This window comes from Accipiter gentilis, chromosome 20, assembly GCF_929443795.1.
Source record: "Accipiter gentilis chromosome 20, bAccGen1.1, whole genome shotgun sequence".
Taxonomy (NCBI): Eukaryota; Metazoa; Chordata; class Aves; order Accipitriformes; family Accipitridae; genus Astur; species Astur gentilis.
In genome coordinates, this window is record NC_064899.1 from 22039966 (window position 1) to 22064752 (window position 24787).

Genomic DNA, 24787 nt, shown 5'->3' on the forward strand with positions numbered 1-24787 from the left:
AAATAGTATTTCATAAGAGTGGCATCAAAACCCGTGTTGGAATAGTAACTCTAAACCTAAATAAATGAGGGCAAACTTCATTGTAATCCCAAGATGACTTGATATTTTGTGCAACTGGAGGAAAGGAATGTATTTCTTTTGAAAATTTTCTTTTGAGAGGTTTCAGTTTATTTTTCTGTGCCATTCTGTAGTTAATACTGTGTGTGGTGTTATTTAACACAGTCAGTTTTGCTCGTTTCTCTGATTTCTGTTTGTGTTCATGTGTTCACACTCATTCTTAAAACACTTCTTTCCGGTGGCTGAACCTCAAACAGTATCTGAGCTGAGATACTGCACATATATCTAGAGGTTCTCTGTAGGACTCAGGGAAGTGTTTTCATCTTGTGCATCATTTTTTGGTTTATGCTTACATGTTTCACTGCATTCTGTGATCCTTATTTCGAATTTACGGTATCCTTTTAATTTTCTTTTGAGGCAATATTTTGAAATAGGTAATTGTTTTCCGTATTTCACTAGAGGGTGGAGGTAGGAGAGAGGAAATAGTAGAAAAGAATCTTTATGAAAGTATGGTAAACTCCAAAAGGCACTTTATTCCCATCTCTATTAACCAACTTTTTCCCTTCCTAGAAAAAAATGAAAAGGTGTTCAACATGTTCTAAGTTGCAGCCAGATTGTTGTTGTTGTTGTGTAGGGACACAAAGACATGTTATGCTATGACTTAAGAGTCACTGTAAACCTTCATTAGATTATTTGGAAATTAGAGCACATGACCCCAGGCTAAAGCTCATGTTGTTAAAAAGGAATTATTGGCAGTCAAAACATGCTATGTACGATATGACATTTCTCCCATTTCTGAAACAGAGGAAGAACAGACCTTTCATTGGGTTTCTTCTTGTCTCTAGCATTGCTAAAGCTTGTTTCCATATGTAGAAGTGACAAATGGCATATGTTATATGCAGCATGTTTCCTCTGCAGCAGTGCAGAATATATGATAGTATACATTTTTATTTTTTTAGTCGTGCTTTGGGTTAGATATTTGATGACTTTGTAGTGCATTGTATGTATTTTATTTCTTTATGCAACTTAGTGATATGCATTTTGGCATTTTTAGTAAAACTGCTCTACAAAATATCCCTTTTATCATAATCAGAAAAGACCAATATATGCAAAAAAAGTACTCCTTTAACTATTGGATCATATTTCTTTCAGAAAAAGGAGGAACATTTCTGAATAGCATTTGTGTTTGATTTGTGATGCCTTCAGAAAGTATATTTTGGAATTCATCTTCAGGGCTCATAGGGTCCTGAAAGAAAATGATTCCTTGAGTTCCTGTAAAGATAATTTATTTGTGGAATTCTGAAGCCACGTATCAGTCGTAGATTTCTATGACTTAATTGCAATGCTACTATTAAGTGGATTAGTCATCGATATGCTGTGCTAATATTATTGTAAGTGTTGAAAGGCTGAATATTTTAGTAGTGACAACAAAAGAAAAACCTCACTCAATACTTCTGACTCTTTGGCCTGAAATTATTTACAAGGAATTGTTTTCCTACTATCACTGCCCATTGCAGCTTCTATGATCGAATTGAACAAAAACATATAATGTAAGTAGCACTTAGCAGTAAGAGAATTCACAAGATTTTTGTGCTTGTTCAGAGAAGACATGCCTGTGCTATTCAAAGAATTTATCTTTTTCTCCAAACTGATTTTCCCCTGCCCCTTGAAACATCTGGTAAGCAGCGGTCATTGGCAAGAGTACCACACCAGACAAATCGCACCACTCGCCCCAACTGCTGTGGTGTTTTCTGTGTTCCTGTCCCAGTGATGTGTTGCTGTAGCACATGTGCACACACTGCAGTTCCAGCCTTCCCTCCGTGCTCCTTTCCTTTCTAAAATCAAATACACAGCCTTTCCTTAATCACCTATGAACTGGTGCTTTGACATGCCCGTTGTGGGTTGGATGAGTCTCCTAAAACTGAACTCTTTGTGAAATGATGAAAAGTACTCCTGATGGAAAAGCCATCTTGAGAAACAAAAGAACAAGTAATAACAGCACTGTTCCTCAAACATTAAAACTGCTGTGCATAGAAGTAGTATTTGAAATGCAATTACCTGGTTTGAAGGGAAATGTGGTCTAATGTTAGGGATAACTCATTAAAGAAGTCTTTAAGGCAAGTGTATTATTTTTTGACATGATTTTCTTGATGATGGCTTTCTAGCAGTTACTGCAGCTGAGCAGCTGTTGTAAGATTTGTGACGTTCAATACCTTCATAATTTTTTTCCTCAAATGACATCGCTGGGTTGCGTCTCTCAGAGCTAAATATAGGATGTAGAAGTGTTGGTAATAGGTATAAGGAACACATTACAGAAAATTTTAAATGAAGACAAAGGTAAATTTGTACAACACTCGTAGACTTCTACTAAGTGTTTAAAAAAAACCTATTTCACAAATAGGGATATTATTAGATATTGATAGATATGATATTGATTAGATATTGATAATACATATTATCAATAATTTTAAAAAATTTTTTTCCTAGTGTCATCTACTCTGTTTTTTTCATAGATGGAATAATAAACTATTTTTCTGAGTGACTAGGCTCTTGTTTGAATTCTAGTCTTGAAAAGATTCAGTAATTGCAGTTTGCATATTCTTTTGATAAAGATTCCCGAATAGAAGCTCATCTCTCTTAATTTTGATTTAATTTGCATTCCTATATTGACATATAATAAGTTGATCAAAAGGTAAATTGTTCTCTGGAATGAGACTTTAATAGGTGTTAATCTGTAAGAGAAAAATACATTAATAGCTTTCAAAACTCTTGAATGATTTCACTTTGACCTCCCTGTGGACATCTCCAACAGATTTTAATTGCATTCTGATTATGATATATTTTGGTGGTGTATCACTGAATACTTAATAAATTTAGATTAAGGTGATTACACACCAAAGAGGCTCTTGGTATTCAGTGAGCATTCAGTAGATATACTTAAATGACTTCATGATTTAGAATTAGGGAAACTATATTACTAGTGCTATACAAGCATTCTCCTTTTTGGTCAAGTTGACCCATTTAGAGTTGCAGAGAAAATACCATCCATTTGAGAAAATATTTTAAGTAATACTGAACATTAAAGCAGGGTTTTGCCGAAATTGGGATTATGATGTTATTTCTATCTGTAGCCTATCTAATTTTTAATGTATATTTTCCTGATTATGGTTTTTCTCTTAAAAAAAAATATAAATGAGACACCACTTTAGTTTTGAGGTTACTCAGTGACTTGCTACTGAACTGTTTTAGCTTATAATCAGGTGCAGCAACAGGTTGACACGCTTGCAGATACAGGCCACATTATTCTTAATGAATAAATGGTGTTATCTACAGTACCATGAGGATGTAATGTTAGATAAGGATTATCATCCTCAGAAACAGTATTTACACGTTACCTCTCTGTATTGCTGGCTTATGGAATTGGGGTCCCCTAAGTACATTCTGTGTATAGCTGACTGCCTTGTCCTTGCACATGCTGAGTGTTTTTCCCTGCTTTCTTTTATTCTATGATATAGCAGTTTGCCAGATTCTTCAGCTATTTTCTCACTTTGTGCAAAGAATAATTGTAATTAAAATCAGTCTTTTACTTAGAATTCAGTACTTCAACTTAAGATGACTGTGGTATATAGAAAGATTGCTGAAAAACAAAGCAAAACAAACATTTTTTTATTAAAGTATTTTTGTAGCCTGTATTGCCATTTGAAGTTTACATTATTATATCTTGGCTCATAACTTAGTGTGAAACAAAGCATTTGACACTTTTATATTTGTCACTTATGATAGTGCTTTATTCTTAACTCTGGGGGTTTTCTTGTGATCAGAACATGTAACATTCTAAAAGATGTCTCCCCTAATCCTGGGATATGTAGCAGAACAGAGATTATTCATTCTTGTTAGCTTTTCAGTCAGAGGCAGACATAAGCTATCTTCTTTCTTTGATTACATTTTAAAATTTCAACATTTTATTATAACCCAAATTATTTCCAACTAATTTTCAGGTAATTTTTAAAATGTCATCTGTAAATAGCCAAAATGTGGTTTCTTTCTACTCTAGTTGTTAACCTATTAAAAAAAAATCAGAAACATTGAATGAAACAAGACTATAGGATTCAGCTCTCCAAAATGCAAGAAATTTGGACAGGAGAATGCTTTCTGAAGGATGACTTTCCATGTCAAATATCTCTGATGTGCCCCAGTAGCTTGTGTGCAAGCTGCTGTTGTAAAATTTGTAAGTTATTCTCTTTCTGAACTCAGATTAAGAGAGTTATTTAGCTTGGCTACAAATTTTTTTAATGATTGAAACTTGGTATGCCATGTTACTTCCCAAGAATTAGTTTCCGTGAAAACATGTTGTTTAAATTAATCCAAAATCATTAGCATTACAGAGATGGATACTCAGTAAAAAGCCTCCATTAATTAGCACTGCATCCTGTAATATGCCTACAGCTCGTGACCATTTCCTTGAATTTGTGCAGTGTGTGACCCTTTGCATCTGATACTTCATCTACAGCAGACTGATAGGCTATGTTTTGGTTTTAAAACAGTAAGCATATGTTATAATGAGTGGCACGTTACTCTTCGTTTCCCAATGAATTCCTAAGTCATAAACAAGATTTCTCGTATGCCTCATTTTGAATTCAGAGTTCAAAGCAGGTTTCTCATTTGTGTTTCTACAATAGGCATAGAAATAATAAATTCTAGTTCTTCAGTTTTTAAGTTATGGAAATTTTGCTCTTTCTCTTTTCAGTAACTAAAGAGTATTTCTGCAGGGTGCTAGACCGACCCTTCTGGTGGAGGGTCAAGTACTCTTTCTCTGCTTACAGTACAAGAACAACATGAGCATATCAATAGTTCACAAAGTGTATTTGTGAGGCATAGAGCTGAGAACAGTAATTCCATGCTTCTGGGACCTGCATATCTGTGTGCCGTATACAGGGCTGCAAAACGGCAACTCTAAACTCAGGCCTGTTTTCTGAAATAGGTTTCCTTTGTGTTTAAGTCCCTTTTTGCAAAACCCATTCCCTATGGTCACCCAGTCCTTTATGCTTTATTCTCTTGATGCATGTACCATTGCCTATCATTGAGCTTGCTTCTTGAATAATGTTCTTGGTTCAGCAAAGAACTAATTAACATCAGGTAATTCTGTCCCCGATCATTAATACACATAAGACTTCTATTCTGTTAACTTAGGCGGTAGGTGTCCACGGTCTCTGAAAACCAACTTGATTCTTGTAGGATGTCTGCATAAGGAATGGCAAATTTCAGATTTATCTTTTTGCAGCTGGCAAGTGTAATGATTAAGTGGATTTTTTTTTTTTTTTTTTTCATTTGTGCAAGAGCTAATGTTAAAAACAGGCCATTGTGTAGGTAACACACATGCCTGGAAATAGGAGGGTCATAGGCAGGTGGCCAGCAGAAAAAGCACAGACTTCTCTCTTAAAGAACAACTTCCTCATCCCTCAGCCTGAGAAATAGGACCAGCTCATGAAATTCAACTACGGTTTTTTCCCTCCAGTTTTTTCAAAATCCTTTCCTCCCCTTTCTCTTCAAACTGGCTACAAAACACAGTTTATCATCATGATATATGGTATCATTAATCCTCCTTGAAAGCAAGATGCATAGTGCTGCAATGTTGGCACTGAGCAAACTTCTGCGGCCCGACTGTCTTGATGCCCTTTTGAGTCTCTCTTGTTCTAGCAGAATGAAACTGGACCCATAAAAGTTTAGCTATCATGCTGTTTGCAGCAGCAAGTGACCTATTATACTGTTCCCTTTCCTTCCCCCCTCGCTCCCCCCTTTGCTAACGCACTATAGCTACAAAATGAGCAGACAGGGCTGCTAGTTTATGCTCTAGCAGTAAGCTATTAGGAACAGAGGTCCCTATAGGGATAGAATGACCTCTTTTATAAGCAAGGACAAGGGTTTGCTTTGTGGGAGAGAGAAACCTCTTATGCTCTCTTTGGTATTTAATGATCAGTTGGCCCTATCTGCTGCCTGCTTTTTATTGGGAACTCTCTAACTATTTTTTTTTATTATTATTGTTAATACCATACAAAGAAGAAATAATTTTAACTAAACTTTTACTGCTGTCACAAGCTTTCTTATTCCTTATTTCAAAATACTCCTTGTATCAACATACTTTGCTTATCAATGTAGTCACAGAAGTGCACAAATGGAACAATATTTGATACAAATTGTAAAACTGCTAAACCCTACAACAGTCACAGGTTACAACTTCCTTTGTAAAAGCCTTGATGGTGAAGCATTTGCTGCAAAAGGAGCAGTTCTGGTTTTGAGACTTTTACGCAATGAATTTAGATAAATAATCAGTTTCATCTTTCAGATGCATGACTTTTCAAAAGGAAAACCTTGAATGGATCCATTTGTACCTTCCACTTTCATAACCACAGAAATGGAAAGCTGCCATTAGTCATACGGCTATTAGATTCTGCTATCAGACTTCACATCTAAATATGAAGCAGATGATAGAGTATCCTTACATTAAAGTTAGCCTGATGTTACTGAAGAGTAGACAGGTAGCTGGGCCAGAACATTTCAGTGTGTGGTTGTTCTGGTAAAATCTCCAAAGTAACCCTAAAAATTAAAGTGAAAGGTGGTAGTAGAAGTGTTTGCATATGTTTTGTTGTTGGGGGGGAGGGGGAGTTTTAATTTTTTTTAATTTTGTGCAAAACCAGAATGTTTTGTGGTTGTAACTTAAAAGTAATTAAGAAAAGTTCTTATTGAGCAGACCTAATGCTTGTTATTTTTTTTTTACTATGGTCCAGCTCTGATTTGACTTTGTAAGTTACATGAAATAACACAAGAAATATGAGTGCACTTTGAGGTGAAAAAATGTATAAAACAAAATTTTTGAGATGTATTAACACATTTTCATTGAAATAGAATCAAGCTGTTTCTTAAGCTCTTTTGCATTGAGCTTCATAAGCTATTTCTTGAACTCTTTTGCGTCAAATATCATTTAAGCTCTGATTACAACTTATTATATAAGTAAGTGAGATAGCATGTTTTACTTTTTGGAAAGAGAACTTAATCTAACCAAAATTCAAGGGATGTTTCATATTTTTGAAAAAAGCGATTGCCAGAAGAGCTAAGGGGGTCCAAGGCACGATTAATTTTTCTGTTTTGGAGTTTGCAGCTATAGCCCAAACTTTTTTTGCATTGGTTGGCAGGATCAGGAATTTGTTGTAAGTACCTACGTCACGTTGGTGGTAAACGATTCTTTAAATCAAGTTCCAGTTATGGCTTCATGTAGTTTAAGAATTTCATACCATGAATATATACTAATGTATAGAATGTATATAAATACATGAGAACTTTGATCATTTGTGGGTGCAAACATTTACTTAAATTAAGCATCTTGACAAGGAGAAAGAAAAAGTATCTTGTATTTCGTTACTAAGTGTAGTAGACAACACTGCCAAACAGAATCTTCCAAAGTGATATTGTTGAGTGTTCTACTTTTAAAATGATGTTATCCTGCATAGGTGGAATAATCTGAGTCAGTGTAACTTGGTCTGTATGTCACTTCATATTAGTTCCCAAACACATTTGTTCTCAAAAACATGTAGACCATAAAAGTTACTGTGTTCATTTCCTAAGCACTCTAAGATATGTGTCATCCTGTGGGCAGTAGAAACCACAGCTGCTTTAAAGACTTGTACTGAGCTAAGCACTTGCAAAACATAGCTGTAGTTTTTGTAACTGCAGACTGACATCCAGAAGTAACAGAAATAATCTTTCAATGAGAGGCTTCCAAGTGTGCTGAGAGTGCCGGCTGATGTCATTATGAGGCTGTTCTCTCTCATCATTCAAAGGGCATGACATTCAGGGGAGATTCTTGATGACTGGAGAAAGGGAAATGTCACCCTGCCCTTCAGGAAGAGCAAGAAGGGGGATCTAGGGAACTACAGGGCAGGTGAACTTCACTTTCTATGGGGCAAACTCTCCTGGAAGCCACTTGTAGGCACATGAAGGACAACGTGTTTGGGAACAGCTAACATAGATTTACCAATGGCAAATCATGTGACTAGCCTGAGTGGCTTTTCTGATAGAATGTCTGGCTTTGAGAAGGAGGGGAAAGCTGTTGAGTTCTGGGGTTTTGGGGTGGATTGGTTTGGGGTTTTGGGGGGGCATGTTGGTTTTTTTGGTTTTGGTTTTCTGTGTTTGAGGTGGAGGGTTTTTTTGGTTTGGGATTTTCTGTTTTGTTTGTTTGGTTTTTTTTCTTTTTTGGTTGGGGATTTTTTAGTTGTTCTTGGTTTGGTTTTTTTTACCTTGAATTTAGCTAGGTCTTCAGCATAGTATCCTATTATATTATTAGATTGGTGAGATGTGGGCTGGATAAGTGGATGGTAAGGTGGCTGAAAGAATTGGCTGGACTGCTAGGCTCATAGGGTGGTAATCCATGGTATTAAGCCTAGCTGGTGGTTACTAATGGCATTTCACAGGGATTGATACCAGGGCCAGTATTTCATGCCTTTATTAACAATGTGGACAGTGAGATAGAGTGCTTTTTGAGCAATTTGGGAGTTTATACCAAATTGGGGGAATAGTTGACTGGCTGGAGGGTAGGGCTAATATTTGCAAGGGACCTCAACTGTCTGGAGAAACGGACTGACAATAACTTCAGGAAGTGCAACAAAGGCAAGTAAAATGTCCTGAATCCAGGACAAAATAACACCATGCTGCGGTATGGATGTGGAAAGCTGACTGGCTGGAAAGCAGCTTTGCGGACCTTGGAGTTCCTTTTGGCAAGCTGATGAACGTGAGTCAGCAGAGAAACCCCTATGCAATTATCAGCTGTGTCCTAGATGCTATTAGCAAGAGTGCAGCCGCAGGGCCAGGGGAGTGAGTAGTGTCTTGTATTTGGCAAGTATGAGACCTCACGGAGACAGCGCTCAGTCCAATTTGGGGCACCCCAGGACCAGGCTTACTGACATACTGGAGTAGTTCAGCAGAGGGCCGCTGAAATGATTAGGAGGATGGAGCACATGAGGCATGAGAAGTGGATTTGTTGAGCTTCTGAAGAGAAATCTAGGAGGAGATCTTACTGCTGTCTACGAGTGCCTAATGAGAGGGTGTAGAGAAGGCAGAGCTGGACTGTCTTGTAGTCAGACAGGTCTTACAGAGATAGGATGAGAGGTAACAGGACAAGTTGGAACACAGGAAATTGCAATTAGGTGCAAGGAAAAATATTTTACCCTAAGGGCGGTCAAATACTGGAACAGATTACTCAAAGTGGCTGTGGTATTTCTGTCCTTGGAAATATTGAAAACACAACTGCACAAGGACCTGAGCAACCTCATCTGATTGGACCTGATTGGAGCAGGAGATTGGATTAGATGACCTCCAGAGGTCCTTCGCAACCTAAGCTATTCTGTGATCCCGCAAAAAGAAATCTTCACCGTGTGTACAGAATTGCCTTTGCCTTTTGGCTTTCCTGATGACCACATAAAATGGGATTTGTTCAGGCTTTTAAATTAAGTCACTGTGTGTAGCAGACCTTTATGTAATACTAATCAGCGCTTCAAGGCAATTTATACTATTAAAGAGATATTTAAAAACTATTGATTATGACTCTAATAGTGACAATTCAGAGAACTATTTTTCTGGTCCTCATTTTGATGTGCACTAATGCCGAACAGACTTTCCTGGCCACTCAACCAGCCATTGCTTCCTCCTGTGTTGTGAAGGGTTGGTTAAGCCAGTCATCCTTTTGCTAGGTGTTCTTTTAACAGGAGTTTTGGGGATCCTAGCGATTTCTCCAAGCGTTGCATTCCAGTAGGTCAAGCCAACGTTCATGATGCCATTCAGATCCTGTTCTGCTATTTGTGGCAAGCAGTAAGAAAACAGGAGTGTACAATTATCTTTCACTTCCATAAGACTGTACAGAAGGGTAAAAAATAGATCTTTTGAAAAGAGGAAATATGTTTGGGCATAATAAAGATCCTCTAGAAAGTCAGACTACAAGACACTTACCTAGAGCTTTGTCCCTCAAAGTAGAAGTGAGACTGTGATGGGACCAGTTTGGATGTAGCATGTTGTGAGCAGAGGTGCAGGACTGCATTCTCCTGAATGATACGTTGCTGAATCATAAGCTGACCCACACTTTCCAAAGTTCAGAAGAAGCATTGAACCATTAAATCACAGCCTGACAGCTTGTCTCTTTCACCAGCTCTGTACCTACACCTGTCTTTTTTTCTTCGGTCTACTTTTTTTGTCATCTGCTCACCAGATATCCTGCAGTTTCTAGTTGTGACAGTTAGGTGTGAGTTACTTTGTGAGTCTGGGATAGGGTGTGTTTGTACAGCATTTTGTGTAGCTCCATTCTTGCTCTCCTCTACAATCCCTGTATATATACAGATCAAATAGGGATTTCTGGGTGAACTGGAAATGAATACTTCCAAAACTCCATTAGCACCAGTGAGTTGCTCCCAGTTCGCTTCACTTTTTCAGGAAGTCCCTGCAACGGGAACTTTCAGTGGTGATCCATGTGGTTGAACTGACTGTCTAAGAGGAGGCCTGGACTCACATGGTGAATCCATGCTTGCAAAGTACTTCAGAAGTATAGGAGGAATTTGATTCCCTCAAATCTCAGTTGCTGTTTAACCTTGCATTATATTCAGGTTGATAGTGGTATGGTATGTACACAGATGTTTTCCCAGTTTCTCAGTTAAGGCACTGATTCAGCAAAGTCATCTAGCACATGTACTGTATCAAAATACGTAAATAGTGCCTGTAAAACCCATGCTGAATAAATAAGGGGAAACTCAAATAATTGAAGAGAAAATACATTTGTGTAGGGTAAGCTCATTCTGAACAATGAGCACATTTAAAATGAATTGGATTTTTCCAAGCCTTTCTCTCTGTCTTTGGCTATGATTTTTTTTTTTTTTTTTTAATTCTAAGGGTGTGATCAGGAATGGCAGAGTCAGATTGATTGTCCTCATGTCTGTAGACAGTTTTTCACAAACATTTAAGTCAGACCTCCCCTTGGCAGATGGTCTTTCAGAATTCTGTGGTGCAGTGGGAGAGGTATTCTATGGTCTGTACAGCACTGCAGGCTGCCCTAAGAATTCACTGTTGGAGAAGGAATAGTAAGGAGGTCAGGCAGTTATTGATAAGCATATGTGGGCTACTGAGGTCAGAATCGGGGGCCTCCCACCGAGGCAGCCTGCAGAGGATTGTGCTGCTGGAGAAGACACTCCTGTTCACATTAGAAAATCTCCCAGGAAAGAGAAGAACAAGAAGAAGGGAAGGAGAAGAAAGAAATAAGGGGATTTTGTGATTGAATTTCACTTGTATAAAGGTACAGCAGGTTAACAAATAGGAGAATTTCAGCGGGATTAGTGTCTGGTATTTTAACACCTTCAGATGTTTTTGTAGATTGAAGTAAAGTCATTTTTTCAGATGGAGTACGTTTCCCTTCAATTTAAAAGATGTTTGCTACTGCTGAAAACAGTGTTTACAATAGTGGCATGAGGATAAAGCAAAATAAAAAACACTAGAAAATTTTTATTAAAGAAATTAATCTTCTCAAGTGCTCTCTAAAACAGAAATGCACATATCTTGTAAAAGTGACAACTGTTGGATTTCTTGTCTTCTTTATGACAAGGGCTCTTTAGTCTACCCCACAAAAATGAAGTTAAAACCCTTGTCAGATAATCTGCAATGAAAATTCTTTATATTGAAACGTTGGAGAAGGAGTAGGCTCAGAACCTCCTTAATTTACTTGGAACCTATTCTTTTTCCAACATTTATCATTCTCAGTCATCTCCAATTACAGCAGAGCAGAGATCAGAAGCCAGCTGTTGAGGTTACTCTTTTGTGCTGGGTAGTGATGGCAGAGTGAGAAATAAACTATGAGCTGTGACCAAAGGCAGACTTGTAATTACTTGAATATAATGATAATTGGCCTTAATACTGTAACAAATGCTCTGAGTTTGCACATGCAAACTCTGCAGTTTGGATCAATTTTCTTGTTTACAAAATCAGCTTGCTTTTATTAGCACCAAAATTGCCCAGTAACAGGATGGTGAATAATCAAGTGTGGTTCACTGCAAAAGAAAAGAAAAAAATACCGTACATGGTTAGACAGTGGATTTAAATAGGTTCCTACATAGGGCTGGAGCTTAGAGGGGAAGGGGCTTGAGTGAGAGTGGGAAGTGTTGGTTCACTTTATTAATACTGTTTGAGAGGTCTGTTGCTTTCTCCTCTTACCTGGTGTAAGTTTAGACTCCTAAACTCAGGATACAAAGGACTAGAATAAACAGCCTGACAACAGTTGACACCAAACCTCTATCACACACAGTTGTGTACAAAGTTGATTTACCCTGCCTGTAAATACTTAGCACTCGGAGCAGCTTTCAGTGTTTGAAGATCCATTTTGTCAGCCTGAAACTGGGACATGAACTTTCTCATAAAATACAGGTGTCCATTCCCCCCATGTTAAGACTACGTCCTTGGTTCTCTCAGCATGAATTATGCCCATTTCTAGTTGTTTAACACCCTGATCGGAGAGCAGATGAGACAGTTATTCCTGTTGTTGCTGATTTACTGTTACAGCTGCTTCCTCTTCTTGTGATTTAATTTGAAGTTTCAGCCCACCAGGGGGCTAATGGTCCCCACCTATGCAGTTTTAAAAGCTCACTGTTGTTTTCCACTGGAACATTATTTCCATTCCTAGCCAGTGATTTATTTTTTTTCCTCAGTGTTAATCTGGTAACTGTGAGGCAGTATTCCATTAGCCATTTTCATTAAAAAAAAAAAAAAACAAAAGAAAACAAAAAAAAACCCCAAACACAAAACAAAACAAACCCCACCAAACCCAAAACTCATGCAGCTATTTAGACTGAAAGCTTAAAAATGAGAATTACTCTGTTTTCCAGAGTTCTCCTGGCTATTGGAGACTCATATAAAAAAAACCAACAGGACATTAGGCATGATTGAGATCCTTTGTTTCTCTTATTTTTAAAACCTATCCTATAAATCACTTCTTTTTTTCTATATCTCAGGAAAATGTAGGGCAGGCGGCAAACCCTAGAGTATGTTTCATGGTGTGGTACTGCCTGGGGTGAGATGAATTCTGAAAACGTTAGCAACTGCAGTGGAATCCAAGGTGTGATTGTATACTGCTAGCAGATTCTGTATACCTGATCAGGCATAGGGGAGCTCAGTTTGAGTGTGACTACAAAGTTGTGACTGCAAGCTGCATAACCAAAGAGCAGTGTGTCAAGAATACTTTCCACCAGACTTCTTACAAGAACAGAATTATACATCTCTATCATTAACTTCTTCTTGAAGCAAAACTTAAGAAGTGATGAGCTTTTTGGTTTACCTTGATTTTTAAGTATTCTTAGTTCTAAATAATAAATGGCCTTGAAAACTTTTCTGAACAAACAAAATTAACTGTGATGCTCAGCACAGCCTGCTGTCCACCTTTATTGTTATAGTGTGAGTTTAAAAGTGCCAGTCTCGAGTTCACATTTTTTTAAAGCTTCTGGTTTTCTAGGTTTATTACTTTTTATGTGATTAAAGTCTGGGTATGTGTTTGTTTTCCTCACCTTAAGTATGTATTTGTAATATAAACATTTACATTTTGCAATACATTCTCTGCTGGTCCAAAGAGTGCTTTGATGAATTACACATCTTGTAGTAGTGTTTGGATGTTTTCTTTACTGGTTCATCATTGGTATTAGAAATTTAACTCTTCACTGAGTTTATGGTATCTTATCTCACTGGGAATCACAGGAGTCTTTCTCCCAGCCACCCTGTTTTCGATGGCTTATTTCTTGCTTTGGAGTGTTGAGGAGGGAGAGGGGGATTGCATTGCAAAAAGGATGGAAGCTGGGCAGACTGATAAAAAGAGGCTGCGTGAAACCTCATTGCTTTCAACTATTATTAAAGGGTGGTGCAATCTTTCCCCTCTTTGAGCAGGAGGATAGTATTACCAAATATCAGTGTTCAAGGTCACTGCTTTTTACAATAAAATTCAAATATACTACTTCCTAAGGCCCTGATTGATGGAAAATAAAGTATTAACTGTCCAGAAACAGGTTTTCCAACACTATCACTCAATTATGCAGTGGTCACTAACCTTTTCAGGACAACCTTAATATTGCATTGCTAATTGTATAATTTAAAGCATACAGGGTTTTAATAGTTATTCCAGGAGGATTGTTAATCACTGTGCTTTAGAGCAATTTTTGCTTATTGGAAGCTTATCAGTTAATAAGTTAACTACTAGTAACAACCATTAATGCAAACTCTTTGCTTGGGTAACGTAACTTGTGGTGTTCAATGAATTAGACTCAAAAAATAGAGCAAGTACTAAACTTGACTGCCTTGCTGTAGAGGCAGCACAGAATTAGTCATCGGCTGTGAATGTTAATCACTCCACAGCAATGATAATTTACAGCATTGTTGTAGCACTCTTGTGCTCATAAAATGAACTTAATAACCCACTGCTACCCATGGGATAAGCCTTCCTTCTCCTTCCCTCCCCCTTGCAATTGAATACCCAGCCTGGCTGCATAATAGCCTTGTGAAATACTGCATTAGAAAGAGTGAGCAGCTGTATGATAAAATAAACAGCTCTAAAACAGATTTGTTAATTATCTCTTTCTTTTATTCACAGAGGGTGTTTGTGAGATATGGCTGACCAGTGAAGACACAGGGGCTTACGGCAGAGATATTGGCACAGACCTCCCTACGCTTCTGTGGAAGCTGGTTGAAGCTATTCCTGAGGGAGCTATGCTGAGGCTTGGCATGACAAACCCTCCCTATATTTTAGAGCATCTGGAGGTAAGGAAGAAAAGAGAATCTTTTATATGCCGGCATAGACATTCATTGAGTGAGTCAGCATGGAACCTTGTGTATAGTGCATTTCATTTTAAGCTGTGGCTTGAAAAAATTACGGATTTCAAGTAAATTTATAGAATTAGACTAATAGTGTTAAGTCATTTGCCTGACAGAGCAAGTTATAGAGATAATATGATATTCAAATCATTTTGGAATGATAATATTACTGAGGTCTCTGACCTGTGGAGCTTTATTATAGTGATGTTGCATTTGTGTGTATGTCTAGTGTTTCCAAGAAGTAAAAGAAATATCATTAGCAGGCGATGGACTATGGGATTGAATTTGTCTTCCTGCTACACCTCAGACAAATATTTCCAGAAACACTATGCTGGTCTCACTCAACGACATGTTCATTATCCTATGTCAAATGCTATTCTGAGAGTGTGTAGAGCTTCCATGATAAGAAATGGAAAGTCTAAGTGTAATCTGTGTTAAAAAAATTGTAACAAAGTAGTTCAATGAGATCAGAAGCAACAAAGTGTACAACAATGTGAATTTGAAAGAATATCGTATGTGTGCAGGGCAGGAAATGAGAGTTTCGTCTCAAATATAGGTTGATTTGGTTAGATTGTCGCCAAATTAATTTATTGAAATTCATAGGAATTGTTTATAGAAAGAACCTAACTTTGAAGAGGAGGAAACAGCAAGGAAGGATATAGCTTAAGGTAAATTCTGTAACCATGTGCATCGGCAATGTTCAGATAAATAGGTGGTGTCCATGCTGCTTTCCCCAAGATGTTATAGAATTAATAGTCGCACTTACATTTTCTTAAGATGTCAAGGACAGTATTTTCTCACCAGAGTGCCATAACTGCACCTCTCCCAGTTGAAGCGCATGGGCTAGAGGAATTTAATCTTGATAGGAATAAGCAATTTTTCATTTCAGCAGCTAAAAAATAGAAGCTGCAGAAAACTGCAAGAAATTTCACAGGCTGTTATTTTATTCTTTTGTTTAACATACACTTCACTAAGATAGAGTCTTAACAACACACTAAACAGAAATCTTTAGGAAGTGGTTTGGTTGTGTTTTTTAGAGCTTTGCATTCTGTCTTGAACTCTCAAATCTGTCACAAGTTTTTCTTCTGTTTTTTATTTGAACTTTTTTCAATATCTTGTACAAAAGCAAATCAAGCTTTTAGCAATTTTCAGTTAGTGTCTCTGCTTTCATTTTTAAGTCGTATTATTAAAAGTGTTTTGGCATAGACCGCCACTTTTGTCACTGCTGCTCATCTTATGAGTACTCTCAGAAGCTTTTTAAAAAAAAAAAACAAAAAACAGTTGCTGGAAATAAGAAACTGCTAAGGGGCACTGTAGTAGTCTTAATTTGATATAATCTGAGCAAGGTGGAAAGTATATTGCTTTCCTTCAGTCAATAGCCATCTTAGTGAGTGTGAGCATGTCACAAATCTGTGAATGGTTTTGATTTATGATCTCTAAATCTTCCTGTTTCTGAATTTTCTAGAAAGTGCTGTAGCTAGGACTCTCTTTGACCTGAGTCATATTCAGGAAAAGTACTCTTAATCTCTTTAAAGATGCATCTTTAAGTGTGATGGCAGAATGAGAGGAATTCATGAAAGCCTATTGAAAATGCGTGTCTTGAATGTTGCTGTGCAAACATGTGTTATGTGTACACCAGCCTTTTTGTATAATAGCAACATCTGCTGTTGCTTGTCCTCTTCAGTGTTTCTTACGATTTCCAGTTTATATGATGTTTTTTTAAGAATTATTTAATCACAATTCTGTGTTTCATGTACGACCAAGAATTTCTGAGCTTGCAATTCGGTGAAATAATTTTGATGATTTGGCAAACTAAATTTGTAAAAATTTTTTTACCTTCTGTATTTTTGTCTAGTCCCCTCTTCCAAGCTTACCAGACTTGTATCTGAAAGATCACTAGGGAATGCTGGCAGTCTCCTGTATACATTTTCACCAGACAAAATAAACTTCTTATGGGGAATGTGCTTTTAACTTTCTGGTTGAGGAAAGGGCAAAACTATGATTTGTTTAAAAAACAAAATAAATTAAATGAGAAGTTGATTAACCTTCATGTCAGTTGATTAGGATAAAATCCAGATGTAATTCTGTTATCTCCTAAGAAAAGTATGAAGCTGTGTTATTGGTTGCAAACATCTTTTATTAATTGTTTTAAAAGGTGCTGCATTTTATGAATTTATTTTGTTAGAAGTCATGTTGCTAACTAGTATGTTGTTCGGCTTTCTGCAAAAAAATTTTACGTGGGAAAATGTACTAATTGTATGTCACTTTTTATATCCAATGAAAAGGAAAAAGACATTCCAATTGTGTATCTTTTTAAAAAAATAAGAAATCTTCAGCAATTGCATAGAACTGTACATATGCAACTGCTAGGCAAGAGTGTATTTCACTTTAGTAATGAGCACGTGTCTGATAAGTGGTATAGAGCAACAGCAGTCATGTAAAACCATAAATTAATTTTAAGATCTGGACAGAGCTTCCCTGGAGACTCAGCCTAAAAGCAATTATTTCGATTAATTTACTGGTTTTGCCATATTTATTGGAGCTTACCTGCAGGTAAAAGGTTTGGCCACTTTTATGTCTGTCTGGTTCTTGTAACCTCCAAAGCTAATAACAAAACTTATATAAATAGATTTGTTTTCTCCAATAACACTCAGTTCTAAGTTAAATGTTTTAAAAATACCAGTTTCCAAACACCTAATGTACATGTTTTAAATATTGATTTGTAGTAGTGCATGAACTCCTCTACCATTAGAACTGGTTTTGTACTTAAATACAAGTTTTTAAAACATTTCACAAATATCTGTTTTCCTTCAAATACCTATGCATTTTAATCTCTGATCATTCAAAGCGTGAGGTCACTGACATGATTGAGTGCTTGGAATTCGCAGGTTTCTTTTACTCTTTGCTGGAGTTTCTGCACCTTTCAGTTGTCAGAGTGGGAAGAGATTGGAAATAAAAAGAACAGGGATGTACAGATTAATGCCATGAATTGTAGGTGGTGCAGCTGCAGTAGAAGCAAAGAATTTGTTAGACCATAATGACAATGCTCATGTCCTCAATGAATGAGGAAAAAGTTGCACCTATGGATAATATGATTGAATAAAAGACTAAAAATTTAAAAGTGTATCATTTCATATTACAACTGAAGCCTAATTTGCACAAACTGTTCTAGTTGTGTATGGAGTCATACACAGAGGGAAGGTATCTTGAGTGGTGGGTTTTGCTGCCCTTGCCCCACATCTCAGTCCTTTGAAATATGCCCAGCTTACATTGTTTGTGTTGCTCAGGTGGATCTTTAAGATGTAGCTATATTTGAGGTACTTCAGTTACATATTAATTCGTGTCTTGATGGTTCTCAGGAAAATAGATTGTATCCACTGACTAAAATAATATGACTTTGTCATACTACCTGTATTTTCTATATATAGGTGGAATAGCTTTCTTCTTCATTAAAAGATACTTAGCCCACTTTTTGGTCAGCTGCTTGATAAACTGCTTATAGATTGAAATTTATTTGCAAGTGCCAAAAAGTGATTACAGGTTCTTATTTTTTTCCTGAGAAAAATCATTTCATAAACATACTCTGAGATATTGTCTGCTTAGAAAGTGTACAGTGGATGGGATTATGACCAGAGATCTGTTTAAGGTGTCGGCAATGTTTCCTTTGTACCGTACGCTCAGGTCTGTGGCTGGGCTTTGGCCCTGTGAGTCTTTTGACTCGTTAATGAAGTGCCGACACTCACAGGTTCTCTGGAAATAAAAATGGAGGAACGGAAGATGCCACTCGTCTCGGGAGTGCTTCATCTGCCTCTATCTGGGAATCCGTCTCTTAGTATCCACTAAGAAGAGCCAGCCAACAGCTGTGCTGTTTGCTGATGCTGGAGGCCAGCACAAGGGGGGGAGGAGGAGGAGGAGGAGGAGGAGGAGGAGGAAGGCTTCCCTTGGGTCAGGAGTGGTGGGACTAGAGCAGAGGAGGGGGCAAAGGAAAGCTGTGGGTGCTTCTGACTCGACTTGAGGCTCTCAAGGGCCTCCCAGTGCCTTCAGGTACTACTGTCAGGTAAATGCCATTCTGTCCTTAAAGATATTTGTCATTTCAGGGGAGGCTGTTGATCTCATGAAAATCAACATTATACTTCTGAGGTACGGTCTGACAATTTAGTACTTTTAGGGTTTTTTTCAGGAAATATGGTGGTAGTAGTGCCTTATGTATTTACAGATGCGTGTAGCATGAACAGTTTTGGGATGAAAAGCAGCCATATGTTTTCAAATGATAAATTCTGCATTCAGTTGGGCCTTCTTACTTGTAAAGAAAGAAATATTTGGAACCATGCAGTGTTTTATAGTCATGCAAAATATTAAACACTTTTTGATATGCTGCATACTGAGCTAAGTCATTAGAAAAAGAGCCTTTATCACAATTATTCAGCATATAATCTAAAATACTCGATTTTTTATCTGCTGTTTTCTTCAGCTGCAGATGTCTGTGCTTATATTATTGAGTAGTATGAAGCAACAAGAGAAGATTAGGAAATTGTAGAATTTGGTAGTGACGCCACTGTATCTCCATTATCTGCATTTTGAAGTCCTCGCTTCAAAATAAATCTAATCCCCTTAACCAAACTTTCCCACTACCCATGGTCCAAAGCTGTTTCAAAGGCAGATCATTGGTTTGAATCCCTCTGTTCCCATCAAGGGCTTGGAACACATTTGCTGTGAACCTGGAGTATGGCTACTGCTCTCATTTCCTTGGAAATGAATTTGGTTTGCCCAGCCCAGTCACCCTGCGGACTGAACAAACCTGTGGCCGGGAAGGAAGCATGGGAAATTGCACTCTACAATTTCACTGCTGTTTTCAGCCACCACATTAATGTGAACACAGCCAATGCTAGTATTACTTCTCCTACGTGAGGCTTGTTGGTATGACAGAGAGGGTTATTTTGTGTGTTTTAAAAAACTGAAGGACCTGAGACCCTAACATTGTTTCTCTTGATCGTGGTGCTGAGACTGAGAAAGAAGTTGGAGTTCACTGTTTAGCTGCAGGAGACATCCTCAGTTTTCCTCTCAGAGAAAATCTGGGCAACCGATGGAGATAGTATTACTTTTTCCAGAGTGTGCTCTCACAATCTTAGCAGTCTGTTTGAATGTATACATCATGGAGCATATAGCTTGCTTGTTTGAAATTTGGTCTCCAACTGCGATTTTGAGATGTGTGCCCTTGTCCAGTGTCTGTCCTCTCCTAATAGGTTGATGCCACATGGTATTGAGGAGAACTTGGGATTTTATCTACATGGCAGAAATTTTTTTTAAATGGACATGAACTATGGTCAGGGATAAATGTTTTAGCTCGGAACTTATTTTATAAGATGTTAAAGGTGAAGGAAAAGGTTGGTATTAGGATCAATTTTATAGTCCTAGCAAAGCCTGCAATGAATGCACATGTGTACAGTTACCTTGCGTACACTTACCCATATGTCTTTGCACAGAGCTACTGTTCAAATTACACAGACTGCCAGATGGCAAAGATGTTATCGTCCTATAGTATCAACATGTACCAAAAGTACATAAGGTATACATCCTGCTTCAGATGTAACCTCCAGGCATTTATTCTAGACAATCATACAATCTTATTACGGAGTTATTGGCTAGTGCTTTAGTGAGACAGTGTTTTACATCCACTTGCAGTGACAGATGGAGAGGAAGGGTTGGGAAAAATCCATTAAAACAGTAGTAGTAGATAAACGGTGAACAGAGTCCGAAAAGTAAAAAAAAAAAAAAAAAAAAAAAGAGGCCAAATGTATAGCAGGTTGAAGTGAATTAATGTTAGCGGCATGGTGTTAGAGACTAATTTTGCCTAGAATATATTTCACTTTTCCTTAGGTTTTTACCTTCATTTTCTTGTTCAGTATCTGGGGCTCTGTCCAAATCGAAAGGGAATACAGATCACCCAGACTGTAGAAGGGCAGGGGCTTGCATCCCAGCCTTAGCTTACCTCACTTGCAGATTTAACACTAACTGCTCTTCCAGTTGTCTGGGATTTTAGTACAGTACTTTCTGTGAGTGATGGGACGCTTCCAAATCTGTATAAAGGAGGCAGTTCACACCTGCCATTCCTGTAAGTGCTTAATTTCACATGACTAGATGAGTAGTCATCTTTGTCACCTGTCAAAATGAGTCTGTCTCAAACCATACCACATGCCATCTGTGGGCTTTATCTCCGTTATTAATTCAGGACACTTGAGTGATACACCAACCATTGAGATGGAGTCTGCATGGCGGCAGTGTCTTTAAATGCATAAGGAGTGCCAAGTGTACCACAAGTTGCAATAGTATTTCTTTGCTCTTTTGCTTTGATTTTTCATGTCAGCTCGGTGTTTATGTTCCTTAACCTCATTGAAGCTGATACCCTACAGATGGCTTCCTCAGACGTGCCCTGACACAGCACATAGATACGTATTACAGTAAAAATACTAACTCACTTTTCTTTTTTCCACATTGTTCTTTTTTCTTCTGAGTGCACCAAACGCTTTTGAGCATTGTGCATAAGTTCAAGTTTTGAATAAGCTAGAGTGTAAGCTGATTTGAAATGCGTTTAAAAAGGGAATAATATGCACACATTCTTCAATTGCAAATAAAAGGGCAGCATGATTTCAGGAATTAAAAGGCCTTTAGGGCATATATTTGCTTTGTTTCTAGTATTATTTTTGTCATTTTCATAGACTGATGTATTTGAAAGTGCCAATTAAAATCTGTTGATTTGACCAGAAAAAATGAAAACTGTGGCATACATTTAAATAAATGAATAGTTAAGCCCCTGACCTCTTATTACTGTGAGTTTTGTAGTGTTTTGTAGTCAGTGGACCATGCAACTTTCCCTTGCTGTAATTACATAGTTGTCTCTATGCAAACTGTGTTTGTCTTGCTAGTAGTAAAATTGAAAGAAATCTCGGATACCAAGGGGAGAAGGAGAGGGGCATCTGGGCTTCTAAAAAAGAAAAAAAAAAGGAGGGTGGGAAGGGATGATAACTGTTTCCTTTGGTATTATGTTAAATGCTTATTCATCCTATGGAGGCTGTGTGTGCATCTTTGCTTACTCTGTGTATTCCAGCTTTTTATATTTTTAGTACTAAAATACTCTGTCTCTCCTGTTCTTCCTCTTAAAGGGTTCTTTGTCTTTGGGGTTTCCGAATACAGGATATTTCCTTGAAATTAATCCTTAAGATATAGTGTCATGGGAACTTTTTCAGTGGTGAACTCACCCCAGAGTGAACATATATTTGGGTATTATGGGCGTAGGAAAGGGATGAATCTCTGCTGTGCTTTGAGATGCATTTTGTCACACTACTTTCTGTAATCTAGAGTTTTAAGGTATCAAACTCAGAGGGGCCTAATGTCCGTAAATGCTTGGTGACGTGTTTGCTGCCAACTGGTGAAACAAATGGCTTAATAAATGTCAAAATAAGAACCCATCTTACTCTTCTTGAAGGTTTTATGTTGTATTTGTGAATCTTGGGTGTTCTCAAAAACCTTAAAGGTGTTATTGTATTGAGAACTTTGATGAACAATAAAGGTTTGCTTCCAGATAACATAGAAGGGAATATTTGTGGTGCTGGGAGAATGAAGCTCCTGTTCTTTGTAACACTAGTAGAAAAAATGCTTTGAGAAACACAGAGAAAGAACTGTGTTTATTTATGCAAGATTCAGTTCTCCATCAGAATATTTTATGCATGCATCTAGTGCTCTGCTGTATTTAATAATCTGTGCATAAAAATCAGTGTTGCAAAAAAGGGGTTAACATTAAATAGCACATTGCTTGACCAGTTAAAGCTGTGCATACTAACTGTACCTTGATTATGATTTGCTCATATGAATGTTTCTCTTGCTTGTTAGGTATCACAAGAATGAAGAGTATTTAAATGCAGACAGATCCACACTCAATCTTGTGTTGAGAGTCAGGTCGTCTGTCAATTACTTATAATGCTGTCTCATCGTAGCAGACCTTTGGAGCTGTGGTTTACTTTGTTGGTGGATTATTAACAGAAAATAAAAGTCACTGTTAATTGAGCGGTTTCTTCAAAGAACGGGTAGTACACATATGGGAAACTTCATTTTTGCTAAATAAAATGGGAATTTCAGCAGTTGCCATGCACTTCAAGGCATTGGGGTAGAAACTATTATCAAATGTATAGCTTGCATAACAAACGGTGCCATCTTCTCTCAATATTTCTGCCTTCAATGAAAAACAAATAAGAACTCACTTTCCTAGTTATTTATATTATAATAAGTAAAGTTCCACCAACTACTCTCCATGCTCATTCAAAAGCTTCTGTTTAGTTTAGATGCATAAACCTTCTTGTTTTCTTTGATAGATGAGCTCTCACATTCACTGTGCTTTGCAACATCATCTACATAATCTTCAGTAAGACTGCTTGCTTCGTTAAGCTTTGGCATTTGTTTAAAAAAAAGTTTGGGTTGGGTTTGGGTTTTTTTGAGGTGATTATTCTTTAAAAATGAGAAAAAGGAAATATAATGTGTTCTAGAAACTTTAATAAAACTGCACAATAATATTGGCTGTGGGTTTCTGTACCATTGTGAATTGAGGAAAGACATAAAATCTCTTCTACCTAGTCTTTGAATTCAATTAGTTTAGTTATGTTAAATGTGCAAGAGCTGCTGAAGAATGTAAATTCTATGATATCAATCTTGTCATTATGGTTTTGAATATTTTTATTCTGTTTTGCTATGAAAATTAGCTCAGTGAATTGGATATTTATGAAAGAAAGTGATAGCACTTGCCTAAAGGTTTAGGTTTTGATTAAATCCTTCCACTATTTTCCTTCCATTGTAACCTGCTAAAGCAGATGCTGTTTTAGGTATTGTACTAGCTTGTTTGAAATAGAGGGAAACAATAGGCAGGCTTCCTGGCACTGCTCCGTCTTGGTGCAGCTGAACTCTGGTGGGGTGTGCCATTCATTCTATGACTTTCTTCTGAGCAGAAACCATCAATTATTTTATATCATGTGGGATTCTCATTTTTGAGGTGGTGAACAAATGCATAGTATGGATGAAACTAGCAATCCATTTCACTCATCCGGGTTTCTGAAAACAAAAAGGTAGTGTGACAGTCCTACCTGCCTATTGTAAGTGTGTGCCTCTCTATGCTTCAATTCATTTTCAAGGTTTAATTAGCATAAAGTATGATTGGGACAGAGTTATTTAAAGTAGCAGTGTGCTGTTGCAATAAATCATCTTTTTAGGGAACTTCCTAATATGTTTCTAACACATACTGCAAACAAGAGTATTAATTTACTTCCAGAAAAAAATATTTCATTTGAGGAGTGCTTAATGATGAGAAATTAGAGAGCACCATGGAGAAGATAAAGAAGTGCATATTTTTTTGCACATCAGAATTAATCATTTCACAAGGAATTAGCATTAGCTATTTGGTTGGTTGGCTTTAAGTCATTAAGCCATCACTGTAGCTGTTAATTAAATGTACATTTTACCTTAAAGTGAATCTCTTCATTGAAACTGGACAAACAGCGCCCTGCACGTTTCCAACCCCACAACTTCCATCAGTTTGTGTGGGAACTGAAGGTGTGCGTTACCTTGAGGAAGTCAGTGTGGTACTATTAATGCTGAACGCGTCGCTGAATCAGCTGTGTTTCGGTGACACACTTGCAGAGACTCAGATGTTGTACTTGGGCTCACGGCTCCACACAGACTGAGTAATAAGCAGTCAGCATCTACCCAACGTAGATGCTGATGCTTTACAATTTATCCAACGTAAAGTCAGTCCTAGTTTAATATTGGAAGCGGGTTGTGATAGGGATACCAGTTTTCCTATCATGAAGTATTT

At 37.4% G+C, this 24787-nt stretch overlaps 1 protein-coding gene across 3 annotated transcripts in view; it reads left to right on the plus strand.

The window, feature by feature from the left end:
• CDKAL1 (CDK5 regulatory subunit associated protein 1 like 1) overlaps nucleotides 1–24787 on the plus strand; it is a 422610-nt gene that overhangs the window by 246997 nt on the left and 150826 nt on the right. For all 3 annotated transcript variants that reach the window (XM_049823860.1, XM_049823863.1, XM_049823859.1), the window contains exon 10: nucleotides 14711–14877. In XM_049823860.1, the coding sequence (XP_049679817.1) occupies nucleotides 14711–14877 (167 nt within the window). The remainder of the gene's footprint in view (nucleotides 1–14710; nucleotides 14878–24787) is intronic.